Source organism: Xiphophorus hellerii, chromosome 4 (genome assembly GCF_003331165.1).
Source record: "Xiphophorus hellerii strain 12219 chromosome 4, Xiphophorus_hellerii-4.1, whole genome shotgun sequence".
Taxonomy (NCBI): Eukaryota; Metazoa; Chordata; class Actinopteri; order Cyprinodontiformes; family Poeciliidae; genus Xiphophorus; species Xiphophorus hellerii.
Genome location: NC_045675.1, coordinates 11,531,837 through 11,550,243, shown reverse-complemented (window position 1 = coordinate 11,550,243; position 18,407 = coordinate 11,531,837). Strand labels below are relative to the sequence as shown.

The 18,407-nt window shown below is 39.1% G+C and overlaps 1 protein-coding gene across 6 annotated transcripts in view; it reads right to left on the bottom strand.

Moving 5' to 3' along the window:
* esrrga (estrogen-related receptor gamma a) overlaps window positions 1-18,407 on the bottom strand; it is a 73,150-nt gene that overhangs the window by 50,513 nt on the left and 4,230 nt on the right. For 5 of the 6 annotated variants that reach the window (XM_032561251.1, XM_032561247.1, XM_032561249.1 and 2 more), the window contains exons 2-3: window positions 13,085-13,243; window positions 176-600 (exon numbers count right to left, since the gene is read on the bottom strand). In XM_032561251.1, coding sequence (XP_032417142.1) covers window positions 176-600; window positions 13,085-13,242 — 583 coding nt within the window. In that variant the 5' untranslated portion in view covers window position 13,243. Of the gene's footprint in view, window positions 1-175; window positions 601-13,084; window positions 13,244-15,301; window positions 15,430-18,407 lie in introns of those variants that run through there. The other variant, XM_032561252.1, reaches the window with a different exon arrangement.

Below are 18,407 nucleotides of genomic sequence, written 5' to 3'. Positions count from 1 at the left end.
CTGGAATCAAAAATCAAATATTTACTTTTTTTTTAATATATACAATGGTCCATCAAATAGTCCACAGAGTTAGTAACATCATGAGGGAAAAACTGACTTATAGATAAGTTTTTTGGGGGAAAGTTGAATTTGACAACAAATAAAGAGACAATTTTTACACAAAATGGAAGCCAACCTTGAATGGTGCGCTTGAAGAACGCCTTGCAGGCCTCGCACGACGCGACTCCATAGTGGTACCCTGACGCAATGTCCCCGCACACCAGGCACAACCTCTTCGGCATGGAATTCAACATGTACTCGCACTTAATTTGTGAATCTTCCCCAATAGTTGATGAACAGTCCTCGTAACGTTTCGATCCCGGGCCTCCAGCAGGTCCCAGGGATCCTGCGTTGGAACCGTAAAGGCTTGGAGAGTCCAAGCCGTTGGGGTGGCCGTTCATGGTGGATGAGTAAGACCCAGAGGCGTCGCTGGAGCCACCAGGGGAGTGATGGTTTAGACTGTCAGTCAGAGAGGCAGGACTTGATGGTTCAGTCTTTATGTAAGAGGACGGACAATTCGACTCTAGGTGGCGCTCCTTACTGGACATTCTGCAGAGAAGCCTACAAAAAGGAAATGGGCAAAAGATACAAGAAAGGGGAAGGAAAGAACTGCCATTACTGTACATGCCATTTCAAACAGCAAAAAGAAAGACTTAAAATTTAAATTTGTATTGACTTTTATTTTAGGCAGTTTATTTAAGGTCACATGTGCAAATATAGACATTTAAAAAACTTAAAGCAATTCAAAAGAAACCTATCATTAGAAAAACCCTGTATTGAGAAGCAGATAGGCATGTACTGTATATAGCAGCACATCGTCACACAGCCACATTCACATGCTCAGGTGTGAGGTCATCCGTCACTCTCAAGTCAATAGCAGCTTGTTCAACATGAAGGTAATCAGTAAGCAGCCCCTCTGACGCTCAGTCATCCCAGAGACAGGTCATACATACACAGACACGGATACATACATAGTCATACTGAGGCACACTCACATACAGGGTCAAAAACCGCAGGCCAAGCAGTACAAGGAAGTGTACATTTGGGAAAAAAGGAGCAGGTTGATCAGCATCACTTTATGATTATATTCCTCTGATCATCTTTTGTTCCGTGTCTCTTATTTCTCTCCTTTTTCTTGGTTGTCCTTCCTTCTCTCCCTAAGGAGGTGGGCTGGTGTCTTGTTAATGGCAGTTGTAATTAACAGCTATCTTCTCTCTGTCCATATCTTTCCATCCGTCCCTTTGTCTACCTTACTATCTATCTGCCTGTCTCCCTATCACTTCCCATTCAGCACCATCTCTCTTTCTCTGCCCTCTCTCTCGCCTTCTCTTTCTCTTCACATTACTAGTCTCTGTCCCTCTAACCCTGCCCTCCCTCCTTTCACTCTCTTTCATTGTTAAAGGCAGAAAGCACAAAAGGGGTTTTTAATTAAGGCAGGATGCTGCTAAACGAGGGACTTCTAAAGTCCAGTCGGCCTGTAAAAGATCCCCATCCCACAGGGACCCATAAAACACAGACAGCGCTCCGACGGAAAATGGAGAGCTGCTCAGGTGGGGGAATGGCGAATGAATACAGACAGGAAGAAAGACAGGCGAAAGAAGAAGACGAGCAGAATAGGAAAAAGAGGAATTGCGACTGATGATGGTTGATTGACTCGAAACAGTTCCCCCCTCCCCAGCAGAGATATCTGCTACATCCCCCGCTAAAATAAATTAAAAAAATTCTGAGATTTTTTTAAAAAAGGTTGTTTTTTTTCATAAAATGGTATGCCTTCTATGATGTCTGATACTTTGGCCCCTTTTCATCATGAATTTTATTCCACCTCATGCCTGCAAGTATAATTGAGGAACCCCATTATTGGTGTCTTTGTTGCACACACCAATGTCTATAAATCCATTTATCTGACACTAAGGCAAGCCCCTTTCGTCCAAAATGAGGGAGCCTTGTGAAAAAACTGGAAACAAATCAAGACTGGGCAAAGTAGCTTAAAGAGACAGAGAGAGCTCATAAAGACATGAGGACATAAAGTGCAAGAATAAGACAGAAGTGAGACACAGAGCATGTGATGGAAAGAAAGTAATGGCACAAAGTTGTCTGTGCTCCAACAGACAGACCGAAAACAGCAGTGGCAGGAAAACGGGACTAGACTCATTTAAGTAGATGATGTGGTGGTGATGATTTAATCTCTCCTTTTCCCATCTTTATGCTCTTTTGTCCCCTTTCTTTTTCCACTGTCAATCCTTCTGAGTACCATTAAGCAAAAGAGTTTAAGTGCCAAAAGATCTCTTTCCATTTCAGTCTCTCTTTTCCTCTATCGTGTCCTACTCCTGCTCTCTTACTCACTCTCACTCTGCTTATGAATGAAAAATAATTGCCATCGCAGGGGGAGAAATAAAAAAGAATAAAAAAAGAAGACATGCGTGCAGAGGAGAGGCGTGGGGGAAAGAAGATTAAGAAATCACAGCTAGTACGCTGTGCCAAGTAAGAGGTTGAATGCATTTATGTATGTATGTTATCAGTATAATTACGGCGCAATGTAGCGGCGGCTCAGTGCTGAAGGAGCAGTCCTATTGTACCTTTCTGCTCTTCAGATGAGTGTGAAGAGAGAACACAAGGGCTGGGTCTCACTTAGTTCTTCGTGTTTTCTTGTGCCCAAAAAAATTGCATAAAAATTGAAAAAACTGATTCAGTGTTTTGTTTTCTATATATTGATACAGAATGTATATTAATGATGTTGAAATAAAACATTATTAATTGTGTCTTACTGTCAGTTCTTTGCTCTCCTGTTTGGAGGAGTTGAATAATGTATGTAATGTGATTAATATCAGTGTTTTTAACAGCTGGGTTGATGTGAGTTATTTTCCTAGATCTCCAACTTAAACTATAGTTAAATTATTTCCCTTTTGCATAATTAGGAAAACATACTGGGCTGAAGCTAGAAGTGACGAAAAAATGTTTTTGCCTAAATATTAAAATTTCATCTGTAGTTTTGACTTCTAACAGCATGCAGCAGATATCATAGACAGTTAGAAAATTTATTTTTAAACTTATTTTACTGTATAATTAGAAACCTCAGTTACATCTTGCAGTTAAGCCACATGATTCAGAGCAAATATGTCTTTATGCATATATCTATGCTCCAAAGTAAAAACAAAAAGTTGTATTTGAGCAAATAAGATGAACAATTAGCTGAGAAACATGTAAGAATCCTTCAGCCTAAGAGTCATTTAGTCTAGAGTGAACAGTTGACTGAACAGAATTATATTATATAACTGATAATAAACTACACATGCAATTTTTAAATCCATTTTTTATTGTTTTCACAAACTAATATAATGTTAAAAATTGTACATTCTGCATCAAGTTTGTTTGTTGTAAAACTCACCAAAAGTTGCGAAATTACATGATCACTTAATTTCCGTAACTCATCATCTGCTTATGATTAGGAACAATAAAATATATATTTTTTTACTTTTTTGTATGCAATCTACTCCAACTATGAAAACTGACAAAAAAAAAAAAAAAACACTAATAGAAATGCCGTGTTTTAAAATAAAATACAACTTCTAATAAAATAATAAACAATAATAATAAATCAGATTTTTTACATTTACATTTCACGTTGAAGGGGATCATTCAGCAGTAGCTTTGTAGATGCAATATACGGTACATTAGCCGTCTGGACATTTAGGGGTGGGGGTTCTGACTTAAGCGAGGAAGGACTGCTGTGAGTGGACCGTGCGAGCGCTTTGCAAGGGGGGAGGGGCCCAGAACAGCACCGATGCTTATTGAGAGAGTAAGAATATGAGCTTTCAAGTGATTCTCCAATTGCTAAATATCTCACCAATCACATTTTTGAAAAAGTGTTGTTTTTGTAGATGAAAATCTAAACTAATTAAATAAATATCGAGTAATGTAGACTTTGAAAATATTCACTGAGACGACAGTTTTGAAAAGCACCACATCAACTGAAAGTGAATAAACTGGTCTCAGATATGGTGCTAGTGACACCACTTTCACTTTCATGTTATGATTCATATCTGCTACTATTAACTATTCGGCAAACTCACCTCTCTATGGGATCACATACAAAAACAAACCGCTTTGCCTTGACTTAATTATAGACAATACTTGCCTGTTTCTCCTTCTACATAGTCCTACTTCTGTTTTTCTTTTACAATTTTTGCCACAGTATAACACAGAAAAAGAGAAAGATTAAGGGAGAAAGGAAAATAGAATGAGATGTGCAAAGACAGTTTCAAAGGGAAGGTGGGGAACCTTTAGCATGATAAGCTGTCATTAGAGCGCTGGGATGATTCAGAGGTCTGACAACTCGCCAGTCCAAACATGCAATCATCATATTAGTGACAACTGCCTCAAATTGTGTTGAGCTGCTCTTTGCCATGAGCTCCTTAAGTCTGCATCCGTGTGAAATATTGCTTCTTCATTATATGCGATCTTTGTAAAATTGTCTCACTAGATGGCAGCAATAAACACACTCTAATGCTCACATAACTCCAAACAGGTTTTATTTCGCCCTGCTGGTTTAAAAAGAAAAGAATATGTCCACTCTATATATATATACTTTCAAAATCTAGTCAGCAATATTTACATTTAACTAGATGTAGCAGAAATAAGCTACAGGAGAGGGGTGCGGTCACAATTATTGTAAAAAAAAAAAAAAGGTCCATCACATTTAGACAACAAGAACTTTACTTATGAACTTTAGCGCCACTAGGTGCAGCAGGATAACACCTCTAACTATCCTCACAATTTTATTTTCCTTAAAATGGTTCCCTATGGGAAAAAATTAGGAGAGTAAAACAGAGAAAAAGCGCGGAGGGTGGTTGCTGATACGGAGAGGGGAGAAGTGCTGACAGTGTAGCTACAGCGGGTCTGTTAATACCTTTCCATCACACCTAGCATTGTGCTTTCAATGCTGATAAGAACACACAGTCCAATAAGCAAAAAGAAAAAAGAAAAAAGACCTTACACAATTTTATCTAGATAATACTGGCAATGCTCAGGGTGTAAGAAAATAAAGGGAAGCATAGGCACCATGAAGAAAAATACATTGAATTAAAAGAACTGAGTAAGGAGGAAAAAAAACACAAGACATATTTATATCTCCATAGTCAAGTGAACACACTGATTTCATCAACGGAGTGAATTGCCTATTTAGCCGTCAACTGTTTATTTTTTCAGCTTTATGTCGCTCTATTTCAGTGACTGTACGATGTGAGGAAAGTTGCTTAACTGTTAGTCAGCTTCTTTGGAAAAAGAACAAGTGTAAATAAAAAAATTAAACCAGGCCTCCTAATATATTTATGAGTGTTACATATAAGCCTCTGTTAACATGTCCAATTCTAGACAGAAAGGCAAATCTGCTCCTGACATGCTTCTTTGACAACCTATAATCTTCCTGTGCAGTTCGGCCACATTTTACTGAAGACTGATACATAGATTTAAAGGAAAGTCTGCCTATCCTTATATATACCTATAAAGGAATTATGCTCAGAGAACATTACATTTTCAAATGTCACATCCTCAAAGACAAAAGCTATTTTCTTTACACAGATTGTTCAGAAAAAATCTCATCTGCTGAAAGCTGGTAATTTTGGAACTGGATAAGGAAAAAAAAAGAGCAACCAATTGGAGGTGCATGGTGTGTGTGCATATGACTTAAGAGAAAAACATTCTGATGTGAATCCCCCAGTCAGATGTTTTCTTAATGTTATAAAGGAATGCCTCATCAGTTCAGAACCTGAATCTCTCTGTTAATTAAAAATAATTGTAAAAATGTAAGACATTTTTCTCTGTCCCTTATGAATTCTACACTTGCTGTGGTTGTGGCTAAACAGAGAACAACTTCAGATGCAAAAGTGGGTGAACGACATGTTTGCATCTTTATATCTGCGGTGCCACCTCCAGAGCAGAAATACAGCCAAACAGACTGCAAAACTGTTGGGAAAATGCAGTGGATTGTGTTCCTTAGTGAATTTCCCTCCTTGTTGTCTGATGGTTGAAATAAATGCAAACAGTCGCACTGTAATTCATGTGTACTTTCATGGAACATTTTTAAAAACTAACTATTGTGGTTAACCAACTTACAGGCAGTCAACTGGAGATCTGATTCTCTGAATCATTGGTGTGAGTTTAAGCATGTGGTTTTGTTCCGCTGCACAGAATCACAGCGAGTCAGTGATTATAGTTGTTTTCAGAAACAAAAATGAATACAAAGGGAAGAAAAAGAGTCCAACTGTGACAGTCAATCTAAAGCACTCTCCCACCTACTGAGCTCTCTTTTTCCCTCCCCTTCCTCCTCTCTTTGGGTCTCAATCCTTCGCTGTCAACATTTCTACTTCTCACATACAAACAGCTTCTATTATTGCTTCTCTTTCTTGCTGGTGCATCCACACCTCCTCAAAGACCACCCCACACCCTCCTAACACACACACACACACACACCAGGGAGCAGCAGATCAATTGCAACAGTGTTAGTCGGGCAGGAAACCTGTAATTCACTTCATTGGCTGCAGAATAAACCCCTGATTACATACAATCAATGTGATAATGGCTAAAACACATTTTGCCCAATAGGCTGATGGGTTGTAAAGACTGGGAGGAAACATATGTGTTTGTGTTCTATATTTCTATGTTTTCAATAGTATGTCGGGTTGTGTGTGCAAATTATAACTCATGATGGGGTGAGTGTGAATGTTTATGCAACAAAACTGAAATAACCTCAGAAAGTGACTTCCACTGTTTTATACTGTTAGTACAAACACACTGTAGAGAGGGCACAGTGGGTATGAAGGAAAAGTTTAGGTAATAACATTTATTAAGACATTTGTGTTTTTTAACCCTCTCTAAAGACTGCTACTGTATTGTAGTGGAAGGCTTTGACTGTCCCAATGATTCCAGGGCTTTATGTCCCTCATAGGATCACCCATGGTAACCCTCTGGTCCCACTGGTCGACACCGTGGTGAGAGACACTGTCTAGATGAGGAAGTCCTACGTGGCCTTTTTGGCCTGTGGAACTTCAAACCCTAAGAAGGGTCCTGGAGGGTGTATAGGAGTTCGCCCAACCAATTTAGATGTGTTTTGTGGACTTGGAGAAGGAATTAAAAAGTGTCCCTTGGGGAGTCCTGTAGGGCATACTTCAGGAGTACAGGGTACCAAGCCCCTTGATATGGTGTTAGGTTCCAATACATGTCAGAGCTTGGTTCACCTTGCTGGCAGCTAGTCAGAATTTATTTTTCCAGTGTCACCAAGGTTGCCCTTTGTCATAATTCTGTTCATGGACAGAATGGGCAGAATTTCTAGGCACAGTGAAGGTGTTGTGTAAATCAATTTTAGTAGCCACATGGTCAGCTTTCTGCCTTAGAGAGGGCTAGTAGCTCGGTCATCTGAGAGGGATGCAGAGTAGAGCTGCTGCTCCTCCACATCGAGAGCAGTCAGTTAAAGGTGGCTAGAACACCTTGAAATGTATTCAAGGTGTCCTGGGTTTGTCCCACTGGGAGGAAACCCAGAGGCAGACTAAGGACATGACCATGTTTCTCGGCTGGTATGGAAATACCTTGGGATTCCCCCAGAGGAATGCATGTACAACGCATGAATGGCTTCTTTATATCTTGTATATCTCAGTCAACTGAATACAGTCCTTACTTCGAAGACAACAAAATCCACCATAAAGACACAGGTGAAAAGAAAACACACCAGAACAACTTATATAATCAGAGGCCTTCATGGAATACTTTTCAGTTTCTCATGGGCAAGTTTCAAGACTTTTATTGTTTTTAGAATATGATTATGATACACTGAGTTTTGAAGTGTATTCAAAACTTGCAGAATGATATGATGGATTTAATAGGCACTGTTGTTCATAGCACACTTACAGATGCTCCGCTGTGGCCTGTCATTGTAGCAAGGACATTGCCACTGGCCCGGCCTAGGTCTGCACTGCTGTGGCTGGGCTGAGTGTGCTATGACGGTGACCAGGCAGGTGAGCAATGGTGCGCAAAGTAATGTAAATGCATAGCCTTTCTTAACATCCCCAGGTAGTTCATCAGGGAAGGGGACAGACTTTGAGGCCTGTTTTCTAACGAAGTGCCAGTATTCAGTGCCCATATCTTCTTTTTTGTATTTCTATGTGTTTGGCATTATTAGAAAGCTAAAAATCCACACTTTCAGAATCTGTAAATGACTCAAAACACTTCTGGGGAGACTTGTACCAGGCACATTTTGGGATATCATGTTGTGTCTGGTGGCAACTGATTTCCTTAAGTCATTGTTAAAAACCCATTTCAAAACCCTATTCCTGTTTTTCTCTCAAGTGCTTGTGTCATCTGCATAATAGATTATTTAGATTTGAAAATCTACCTGTATTACAGTAGTTATTGCAGTAAAAAGATAATACGATGAAGACGTTATGGGTTTCCTGCGTGTGTGTGTTTGCGAGTCGGGGTGTGTGTGTGTGTGCATGCGTTTCCGATGGGAATCTTGATGATTTAGGTCATTTTCTTGCGGAGCAGTTGCTGATAAGTGTGCTGCTGCCAGGCACTATCTTTGTCACAGTGTCTCTTTTTCCTTCCCTCTCTTTCTCTCTCTCTGTCTCCTTTATCTGTTTCGTGTCATTGTGGTGGTTGTCTGGTGTGCGAACAGTCCTTCAAATAAAACAAAAATAAAGCTCAACTCCATCAGAAGTGCAGCAACGTGGCTTAACAGAAGGGAATCTGGGATTTATATTAAAATGTTTATTTGCCAAATAAATACATATAATGTAAACCAGCTGTGCTTTAACACTTGAGCCACCTAAATTGCATACTCTGTACTTGCAGTGACCTCCAGCATTTTACTGGAGAGACTGCTGAGCGAAAATCAATTAAATTACTTCAGGCATCCTCCTGTTATGTAAACCTTTATAGAAGATGCTGGATGTAGCCAGCCACAAATCATTCTTTTAAAGGAAAGACGCAATCACAAATTCATATTCTATTTGTTGAAATTATATGCAAAATTGATATAACTACAACAGATACAAATTGAAGCTGCTTATTTATATGATTTTGGTGGGATCTGGTTGTGAAGTGATATCAGCGATATAAAGGTTGAGCTCACCCCTTCATAAAAGAAAGGTCATTGACGAAGGTTGTGCGTAATTGCGTGGTTGAAAACTGTTATCGCTCAAAAAATTCAGACACTGGTGTTGTAGCACACATAAAAGCACACATACACAAACTCATCATTTTGTCCAGGATAAATTGTTTACTTCTCCCACTTCTTCCTCTTATGCAGAGAAAGACAGCAACCTGGGCAAGGTGCCACATCCAATGAAACTGTGGGGAAATAAAATAATAAAGTATTTAAGGACAAAATATCCCTCCATCGGATTAAAAGCACATTTTATTAAGCAGATGGTGAAAGAGGATTTTCACTCTAGTAAATATGGCAGGGCTTTCAAATGTGACATGGGAGGAGGAAATAGAGGGGAAGAGGGTAAGGAAGAGAAAAGGAGACAAGGAGGAAATGGGAAAAGAGTGCAATGCTACGGCGGGAAAAAGATAAAGAAAGGAGGAGAAAGTGTGTGAAGTAAAACTGGATTTCATCATAGAGAACGAGGAGGAAAAAGTGGAATATAACAAGAAAAAAAATGTTGGAGAGAAGAGTGGGAGAGACAAGAGGAAAGGAAAGGGTGCACGAGTGAATGGAGCGTCAAAGCTGCATTCTTTAAGCAGATCAGATTTGGGGAAATTGGGCTGTCACTACAGGACTGTGATGATTTACACCTATCCATCACGGTAAGAGGAAGAGTAGCAGAATAATGCACAGCAGCTGGAAAAATGGAAGAAATCCATCCTAAACAGGCAGCTCTAGGCCTTCACCTCTCAATTTTCTGTACAATATTCTACAAAGAATGGCTTTAAAAACTAAAAAATCTAATTTAATGTTTTCTGTGACTTTCTTCTGTGTATTAAGTGTATAGATATTTGCAGAGATCAGATCAGTATTTATATTAAGCCGTCATCTTCCAGGTAAAAAAAAAGAAAAAAAAATAGAAGCAGCAAATGGCAGAGTAAATCACTTATAGTAAATCTAATATCACAAATACATGTTCGTTAATATTGTGGAAACTAGTTTGAGACTAGTGACAATGTACATATTTTACAGTTGCACACTTTCACCCTGCCACAAGCTGCAGTTGACACTTGTCTCTTCAGCTTACTCGCCTGATTTTGCCTATCTTTCCCCCATGGCCTCCTTCCTCTGCCTTCCCCTCCCCTCACTCCTGGCTCATGCACCTTACAGCCTCGCTCCTGGACCATCTGTTAGGGAATCTAATTCACATCCAGTCATAATCAGGTTTGCTGGATTGCCCACTGTCTCTGCCCATCTCTGTTGCCCTGTCTATCTCTCCCTGAATTCTTTGCTATCTATTTCCCACCATGTTTTTTTTTTGTTTTTTTTGCAGTTTTAACCCCCTCAAAAAAATTAAAAATAAAAAGTACTTATTCCCCTTGTCTCTTTTCCACAGAGCTCAGGTCGTTCTACTTTAAAGATATTTTATCTATTTGCACAGGTCGTCAACATCTTCCCGTCATTCCAATTCAACTTGTGCATCATGTTTGCTTAGAGCACTTCAAATCAACATTAAAAGAATGTATTTCCCGTTTTATTTCTCAATCATTTTAATGTTCTAAACTTTTTCAGCATAATTCATATTCTATGAATACAATTTAAAAACCTGTAAATACTTTAAAATGCTTTAAATGCTGCACTGGTAACATAAAGCATTGCATTTGCATTCGATCCCAAATATGTATAGCTATAAGTGTGCATATGTGAGCGTTCGTCCATAATTGAGAATAAGGGGAGCTGAGGTGAAGGGGGGTGGAAGTTAATGAGAGGTGAGTGTCTGAAACCATCTCCCTCTTTCTCTCTCTCGTTCTCGCACTGCTTCTGCAGTAATCCTCTTCTATAAATCTGCAATCCAATCAGTGTTGTCTACACTAACACACACACACAGACTCGCAAACACATACACACAAGCTGTTGGGAGGCCCATCTGTGTGTTAAGGCAATCTGCTTTATCATTATGATTACATTGGGCTCAGTATACAATGATGTGTTGTGTGGCTCTGTGTTTGTATGCGTCCGCGCGTGAGAGAGAGTGTGTGTGTTCATGCACACCGTAGCTGGTTGACATTAATCACATTCCCATGGCTTGATGGCCTAAATATAAAAAAAGAGTATAATATTGTTGCCACCCAGAGAAAACAGCAAATAAAATTTAAAAAAAAGTTTAAGTTAGGCCTGAAATATTTTTCACAAAATAATTCTGTTTTTTTCTTGTTTAACTTTATGCTATTCTGCATCAAGTAACTAAATTAATAAAACTAGAAAAAAAAATCTAATTTGAAATAAATTAAGCACTTCTGACTTTTACCATAGTCTATTTAATAGGTAAAGGTGGAGAAATTTACCACCACAACTATACGTTTTAGAGTGTGTGGGCGTGCGGGCGTGGGTGTGTGTGTGCGCGTATAGGCGTGTTTGAAAAAGTGAGTGCATAATTGTGACCAAATCGCATCAGCACAGTTGGATGTCGGATATCCTGTGGAAGTACTCAGGAGATACTATGCTGCATGTGTGTCTTTCCATCTGCACTTGGATAAACAAACAAACAAACAAACAAACAAACAAACAAACAAACAAACAAACAATTTGTTTTCTATAATTACAACCAAAACACAGTTTGAGTCTGAAACTAAAACTTGACTCATTAACCCAGACAGTACCATCATCCCAAAGTTTTGTGTATATTTGGTTAGAATTTGTAACAACCTATAACTAAACCACAGTGTGGAGTCAAATTTGCCTATGAATGGGTAAATAAGGCATGTGACCTCGGGAAAAACTTTGCCGCTCTCGCCCCCACTGCATACCACACGCATACATACACTGAAACACACCAATGCCATTCTGATTGGCCAAGGGTCGGCGTGAGAATGGCTTGCCAGACCTGTAATTGGCTTGACCCAGACTAACCCTAAAATCCTATTGAACTAAGACTTTCCAGTCTGTGGTACACACTGTAATATACACACACACACCCTCCCCACACACACACCCCACGCCCACACACACACATCATCTTATCATTAGGTAGCTTTGTGAAAGCCTAACAATGAGCTAATCAATTGTGTTCTAATAGGCTGTTCAAAATTTAATACCAGTTTTATAAATGACAACAAACATAGTCAGATAATCACAAAAGACCATACAGCAAAGGCTTTTTAAATATAAAAATGAAATATCTTCTTCTACAGCTAACATCTTATTTTCAGACGAAAGTATGCATAAAGTTTATAAAAACTAAATCTATCAGAGAAAAAAAAACATTCAACAGAAATACAGAAAACATTCAGATGCTTTTCATGTAGTTTAAGATTATATATTGCAACATATTTACTGGAATGAAAAGGAAAACTTATACTTACTATTACAGTTTCAAAATCTGGGCATATATCCCCATTTCTTATCCACAGAAATATAACATTTTTAAAAGACTGATAACAAAAAAAATTGGCCAACGGCAACTTCAAGAATGAAGAAAGAGAATGTCAGCCTTTATTTCATACGTCACCTGTTTCCTGTGTTTTAACATAAAACAAGCAGCTTTATTTACAGTTAGATTTCTAAAAATACACCTCAGATACGCTTGATAAAAGTTGCTTACAGCAACAAAACGGTAACTGCACTGGAGGAAAAAAACAATCCCCTTCTACGATTCAAAGCTTCTGTAAAGTGCTGTAGTTGCATCACAAGTACATGGTTAAGGAGGTATTAACAAAAACATATCCATGCCCAGAATGCCCGATAATTTCTGCAACTGAAGGCTTTACTTTTCTCACTACGACATCAGTGTGCTTGCTTTTTCTTTTCCCTCTTACGTAAGCTACAAAATGTGACTTTAGTGTAAAACTTAAACAGGACAGGTTCATTGATTTGACATCACCTGCATCGTTTGTAATGCTGTCTTACCTGGGGTTGTAGAGGGCATGTGCGTCTCTCATGTGGTTGGCTTCTAGTGAATCGTAGCTCTGGTGCATCCTCCAGGCGCCGGCGCCACATTTAACATATGTTGACTTGGAGTTTTCTTCGCTGCTGCTGTTCACCAATGGCCCCTTCGATAAGTTCATTCTGAGCAGTGGGAAATATCGAGGAGGGGAAAGAGAATGACAGCAGTGAAAAAGCTGCCAAGGTAGAAAAGAAACATGGCACAAGGAAAGGTGAATTTGGTTTATTTTTCATTCCTTGACAAAAATCTGTTAATACTTAAAGATATTTAAATACTGTACAAAATATTTTTCACAGTCAATTATTTTCAGTTCAGAAATCGCAAGGACACCAGAACAATAAATGGATGAGGGTGAAATGTATTTAATAGACACAACATGCAGACAATCACTTCCCACATGCTAATTCTGCTTATTTGTTTGGCCTCAGTGTGAAACCGCTCAGCACAGTTTGGACATAGGGCGGCAAGACATAAAAAGAAAAGGCTCACACACACACACACACACACACACACACACACACACAGAACAACACAACTGACACAAAAGTTGACATGCTGGGCCAACAGGCAGATACCTTCAGAGAGCTGTGGAGAGGACAGGCTGTAATTTTAAACCAGTAGAGACTTTTGTCTTGTTGTGTTAACACACTTCAATCAAACAGATCAGTCGGTGCGTATATGCATCATTGAATGTTAACCGTTGCACTTTCCAGCTGAGCCTGGTGTCAGAGGATATTTACTAGTTTTAGCCTTTGACAATGCTTTCAGAATGAGAGAAGGAAAAATTAAAAGTACAAGAGAAGGGGCTGCCACCCATCAATCAAACAACAGGTGAAGAACATCTGCAATAAAATCAAAATTGTATGGAAAAAAACAATCCTACAATACGAGTATTACAAAGAGGTTTCCTTTGGTAAACGATAAAGAGAAGTGAAAAAAAACATGTCTTTTGTTAACATACTTCCTTCCTTACAGACATTCTGAAAGTATTGGGACAGAAAGAAGGCTTGCAATGTTTTTAGGAAAATTAGAAAACTTTTTAACTGCTACTAATTTTTCTTTTAAGAAACAAATGAAAATGTTTCTTTTTTGGTGTTTTCATCAAGCACATCAAGAACATCGAAAAATGATGCTTTTTAGGTTCTAGTTAAAATATATATGGATTAATAAAAGTTTTTAAAAATGTATCAATTTGGTGATGTGCATTTGCAATACATGGTGTTAGGGGGTTAGGGTAGGGTAGGGTTAGGGTTACCTAATACCCTAACCCCCTACCCTAACAGCTTACTAGTTCTGGTACCCACATATAGAACAAAAACAGCATTGGCACATCTGTTTTCTTTTTAAAACTCTGCTACGCAGATATGTTAAATTGTGTTTTTAGTTGTGGGACGTTGGCACTTGTAGACAGACAGGTAGGCAGACCAATGACATGTCTGACAGCTACTGCTCCATCCACCCACAGAGCAGCATTGGTGCAGTGCGAGGTAGAGGCCAGGGTGTGTAATATGTAGGTTTTAGTTCCACTCTGGTGAATAGGAGAAATCAATATCTTTCTGCTGCCACTGCTGCTAGAGTCGCTTATTGGCTTTGGTTGTGGTGTCACAATGCCATATAGACAGGCAGCACTTAATACTGCAGTTTTTTGTTTTTTTTGACTGTGTCCTGGTAATAACCAAACTGAAGTATTTTGAGTACCAAAAGGCGCACGATAGATTCAGTCTGAATGCCGTTTCTCTGTCTCATAATGACTGTGAAGAGACCAGTTTATCCTTTAAGCCACTATAAAGTAAAAAAAGAGGATTAAAAAGATAAAAGAAAGCAATTTTCATACCAAAATTACCGCAAATACAGACATGCTGTGTTCAAAAGAAATCCTGTGTTTACAATGTTCTGAGATAAGTCACTGTTACAGAATATTTTTACCCCGATAAATTTTTTGAATTAACCTAAACCTACTGTGGATTACTAAAATACTTGTAATTCAGTGCTTCACTAGTTATTGCAAAAATAATTTGATAATCCTTGATTTTTCATTAATTAAACATAATTAATATTTGAAATTCAGCCCGTAATCCAGATGTAATTACCTCTAAAATCATTAAAGCGTGCATTATTCTGAATGTAAAGTTAAAAAAAGAGAATGAAGCAAAGTATTAACCTTTGTGATTCTTCCTTACCTATTTCATGCGCCTATCAGTGCGCGTACGTAGCCCAAACACACACACACACACACACACTGTGTGTGTATGCGAGTTAAAGTTGGGAGGTAGGGAGATTGAGGGTGTCTTTCTGATGCTCAGTGACTCAGTCATGTGTTGCTGGTCCATCTGTGAACAGAATGACCACAACAAGGTTTCTGTGCGTCGGTGCGTGCATGCGTGGGTGTGTGTGTGTGTGTGAGACATGGTGATGCGGTGATTGATGAGACAGTTACCAGTCTTACTAATGCAACACACATATATCCCTGAAGGGAGCAAATGCCACACCGCACACACATGTGCACGCAGAGCTGCAACTGCCCCACCTAATTACCCCTCCAGCCTGAGGTCTTACAGGCACATCCAGAATGTGCATTGCTAAATGTGCTCAAAAATGCTTTTCAAACTAATTTGGACTGCTTACATGTGAGCAGCTAAACACTGAAGAAAGACTAAACATAGAGAATATGTGACAAAGTCAGTTGCCTGATCGCCTGATAGTAGAAGGGAACAAGCGGATTCAGTAGATCTCCTGAGCTTAATTGGAGGGCAAAAAAAATGTGTTCAGGTAAATAAAAAAGGAGTGAAATAATGCCCTTCTTAACAGTAAAATTGTAACCACTGGAATGTGATTCTTTTTAACCTCCTCTGTTGATAGCAGAAATACTTTATCATTTATAGCACATAACTGGACAAAACCTGGGATAGGTAAAGTCCTGGATGCAATCCCTTCACTGTGTGTCCTGGACGCATTAAAACGAGTGGGCGGATAAGCATATTCTGCTCTGAATGTGTGTCAATGCTGCGCTGCGCGTGACCACAGGCACATCAGGGCAGGTGGGGTTGGATGAAGCACTATGTGTGTGTGTCTGAGCGGATGTGTGTGTGTGCACGTTAGCGTTAGCGACGGGAGCTGTTAGCGGGGCAGGCGGCAGATGGGCTGTCGGCCTTAATAGGGACTGAGCGGGTGCAGAAAGGTGACAGCTTCACAAGGGAGGGGCGTGTGGAGAGGGAGAAAGGAGAGTGTGTGCGTGTGGCGGCGGTGGGGAGGAATTGTGAAGGTAGACAGAGATAAAGGAAAAATGACTTATCAGCAGGGGTGAGGAAAAGAGCGGATCAGCTGCGCAAAGGAATGCAACTCCTCAGGGCAAGAACTGGTTCGCCTGTTTTATTGGCTTAATTGTGTACTTATGTATATATTTATGTTTAAATATTTTCACCATCTGAAGAGTTTCACCAAATATTTACTCTGTATTAAGCTGCACATTTTTTAAGCATAAACTTTCAACGTTTTCCCGCATAGACGTGGGAAAACAGTGGGAACAGTTTTCCCACTGTTTTTAATATCTGTAGCGTTGTAAGTAAACACTCGCATCAAGAAGTAAATTCAAACCACACTACAGGAAAACTGAAATGTTTGAATTCATGCATGAGAATGTTGGAGGCATTTCCACATTTTCATATGTTCATGAGTAAAATAATGCCTAATGTAATGCTGAAAAATTACTAAAGAGATGATAATATGCAACACTTTATTTGAGAGATTCACCATGCAACCAGGACTCATGTCTTTTGAGAATCATGCGCAAAGAGCAACACAAAGTATGTTTGCAGTCCCTTGAAGTTTTTCTTCACAGCTCAAATCCTGAGTCAAACAAGTACAATTATTTAAATTATAATATTTAATGTTGATAGGTTAAAGAGAGCTGCGTTGTACCCTCAACACTGGAACAAAGTTTTAGTAATACGTATGGATTTACATTTACACAGCTGGTTTAGGTTTAGTAAAACTAAGAAAGAAAACAAACTTTAGAAATATAAAAAAAAGTTAAAGTTTGAAGATGAAAAAATGTAATATATTTTTTCTGTAAAATGTAAGTCCTGTTTTGTACCTGGAGGTACAAAGTTGTGGGTTTATTATTGTCTGTGAGAGACTGTGTTCTAAAACACCAGAATATTTGAAAGTGTAAAAAAATGGAAGTGCATACATGATATCAGATACACTCATTCAATGCAAGGATTTATTCAGAAGTTACAATTATTTAAGTAAAAACTTAAAGTGATTCCAGGTGCACATGTGAGCATAAGGAAGAAGGAAAATGTAGAGAAAGAAAAAAAACAACCTAAAGCTGGCGTTGGGACGGTCTGTCATTCTCTCCCCATCAGGCACACACATGAAGCATGATGGTTGAATGAGAAGAGGAATATTTCACTGTCAGCCGAAAGGCGGCATGGTCATTCATTTCTTTTCCTCAATATTCATTTCTTTCCCTTGTATCCATCTCTTTCCTGTTCCACTCTATCATTCTTTTTTGTCTTTTTGAACCTCTTACACTGTGTCGAAAAATGACAATTTAATCAGACTCTCAGCTTGAGCACGTAAAAAAAAGACGACTTCTCAAACAGGCAATCTATAGGCTCTTCCCACAAACCGCACAAAAAGGAAAAGAAAGACAGGACACCTGAAACTGCACTATGCTGCAACACACTTTTCCACACACACACACCAACACACACGCCTGCACACCTTCTTTCCATCTGAACCTTCTCTATTGTGGCCAAGTCTTCGCTGTCTCCTTGTATTAGCAGTGGTTAAGAGCTTTGGAAGCTTTCAACACAGCACAATGACTTCACACGCACAAATGCTTAAAACAGTCCGCTCAACAGTTAATACAACTGATCTGCTGAAATTATGCATAAAACATAATGTCATAGAGATCAAAGTTACTTTATTTCCTTTCTTTAACAAATAAAAGCTTAAATCTGCACAGGAAAATCTGCCTTACATCAACGTGTCCAAAAGAAGTGATTTTCTAACCTCTCACTTGGATGAGACAAAAGTCAGAAGCGGCTGTGTGATGAGTAATTCTTAGAGGGAGCATAAATGATTTGATAGCTCATCATAATAGGAATAATAATTGAATGCACATTTTGATATATGGATGATGGGAATGTATGGATGATGGAACGCGGGGAATAAGCGGATGAGCGCAGCAGAGAAAAGGGTAGGGGGTGGGTGGGGAGGAAAAGATGAGCTGCATCGTCTTCTGCCATCTCTCTCTGTCTCTTTTCAATCAGCACTTTG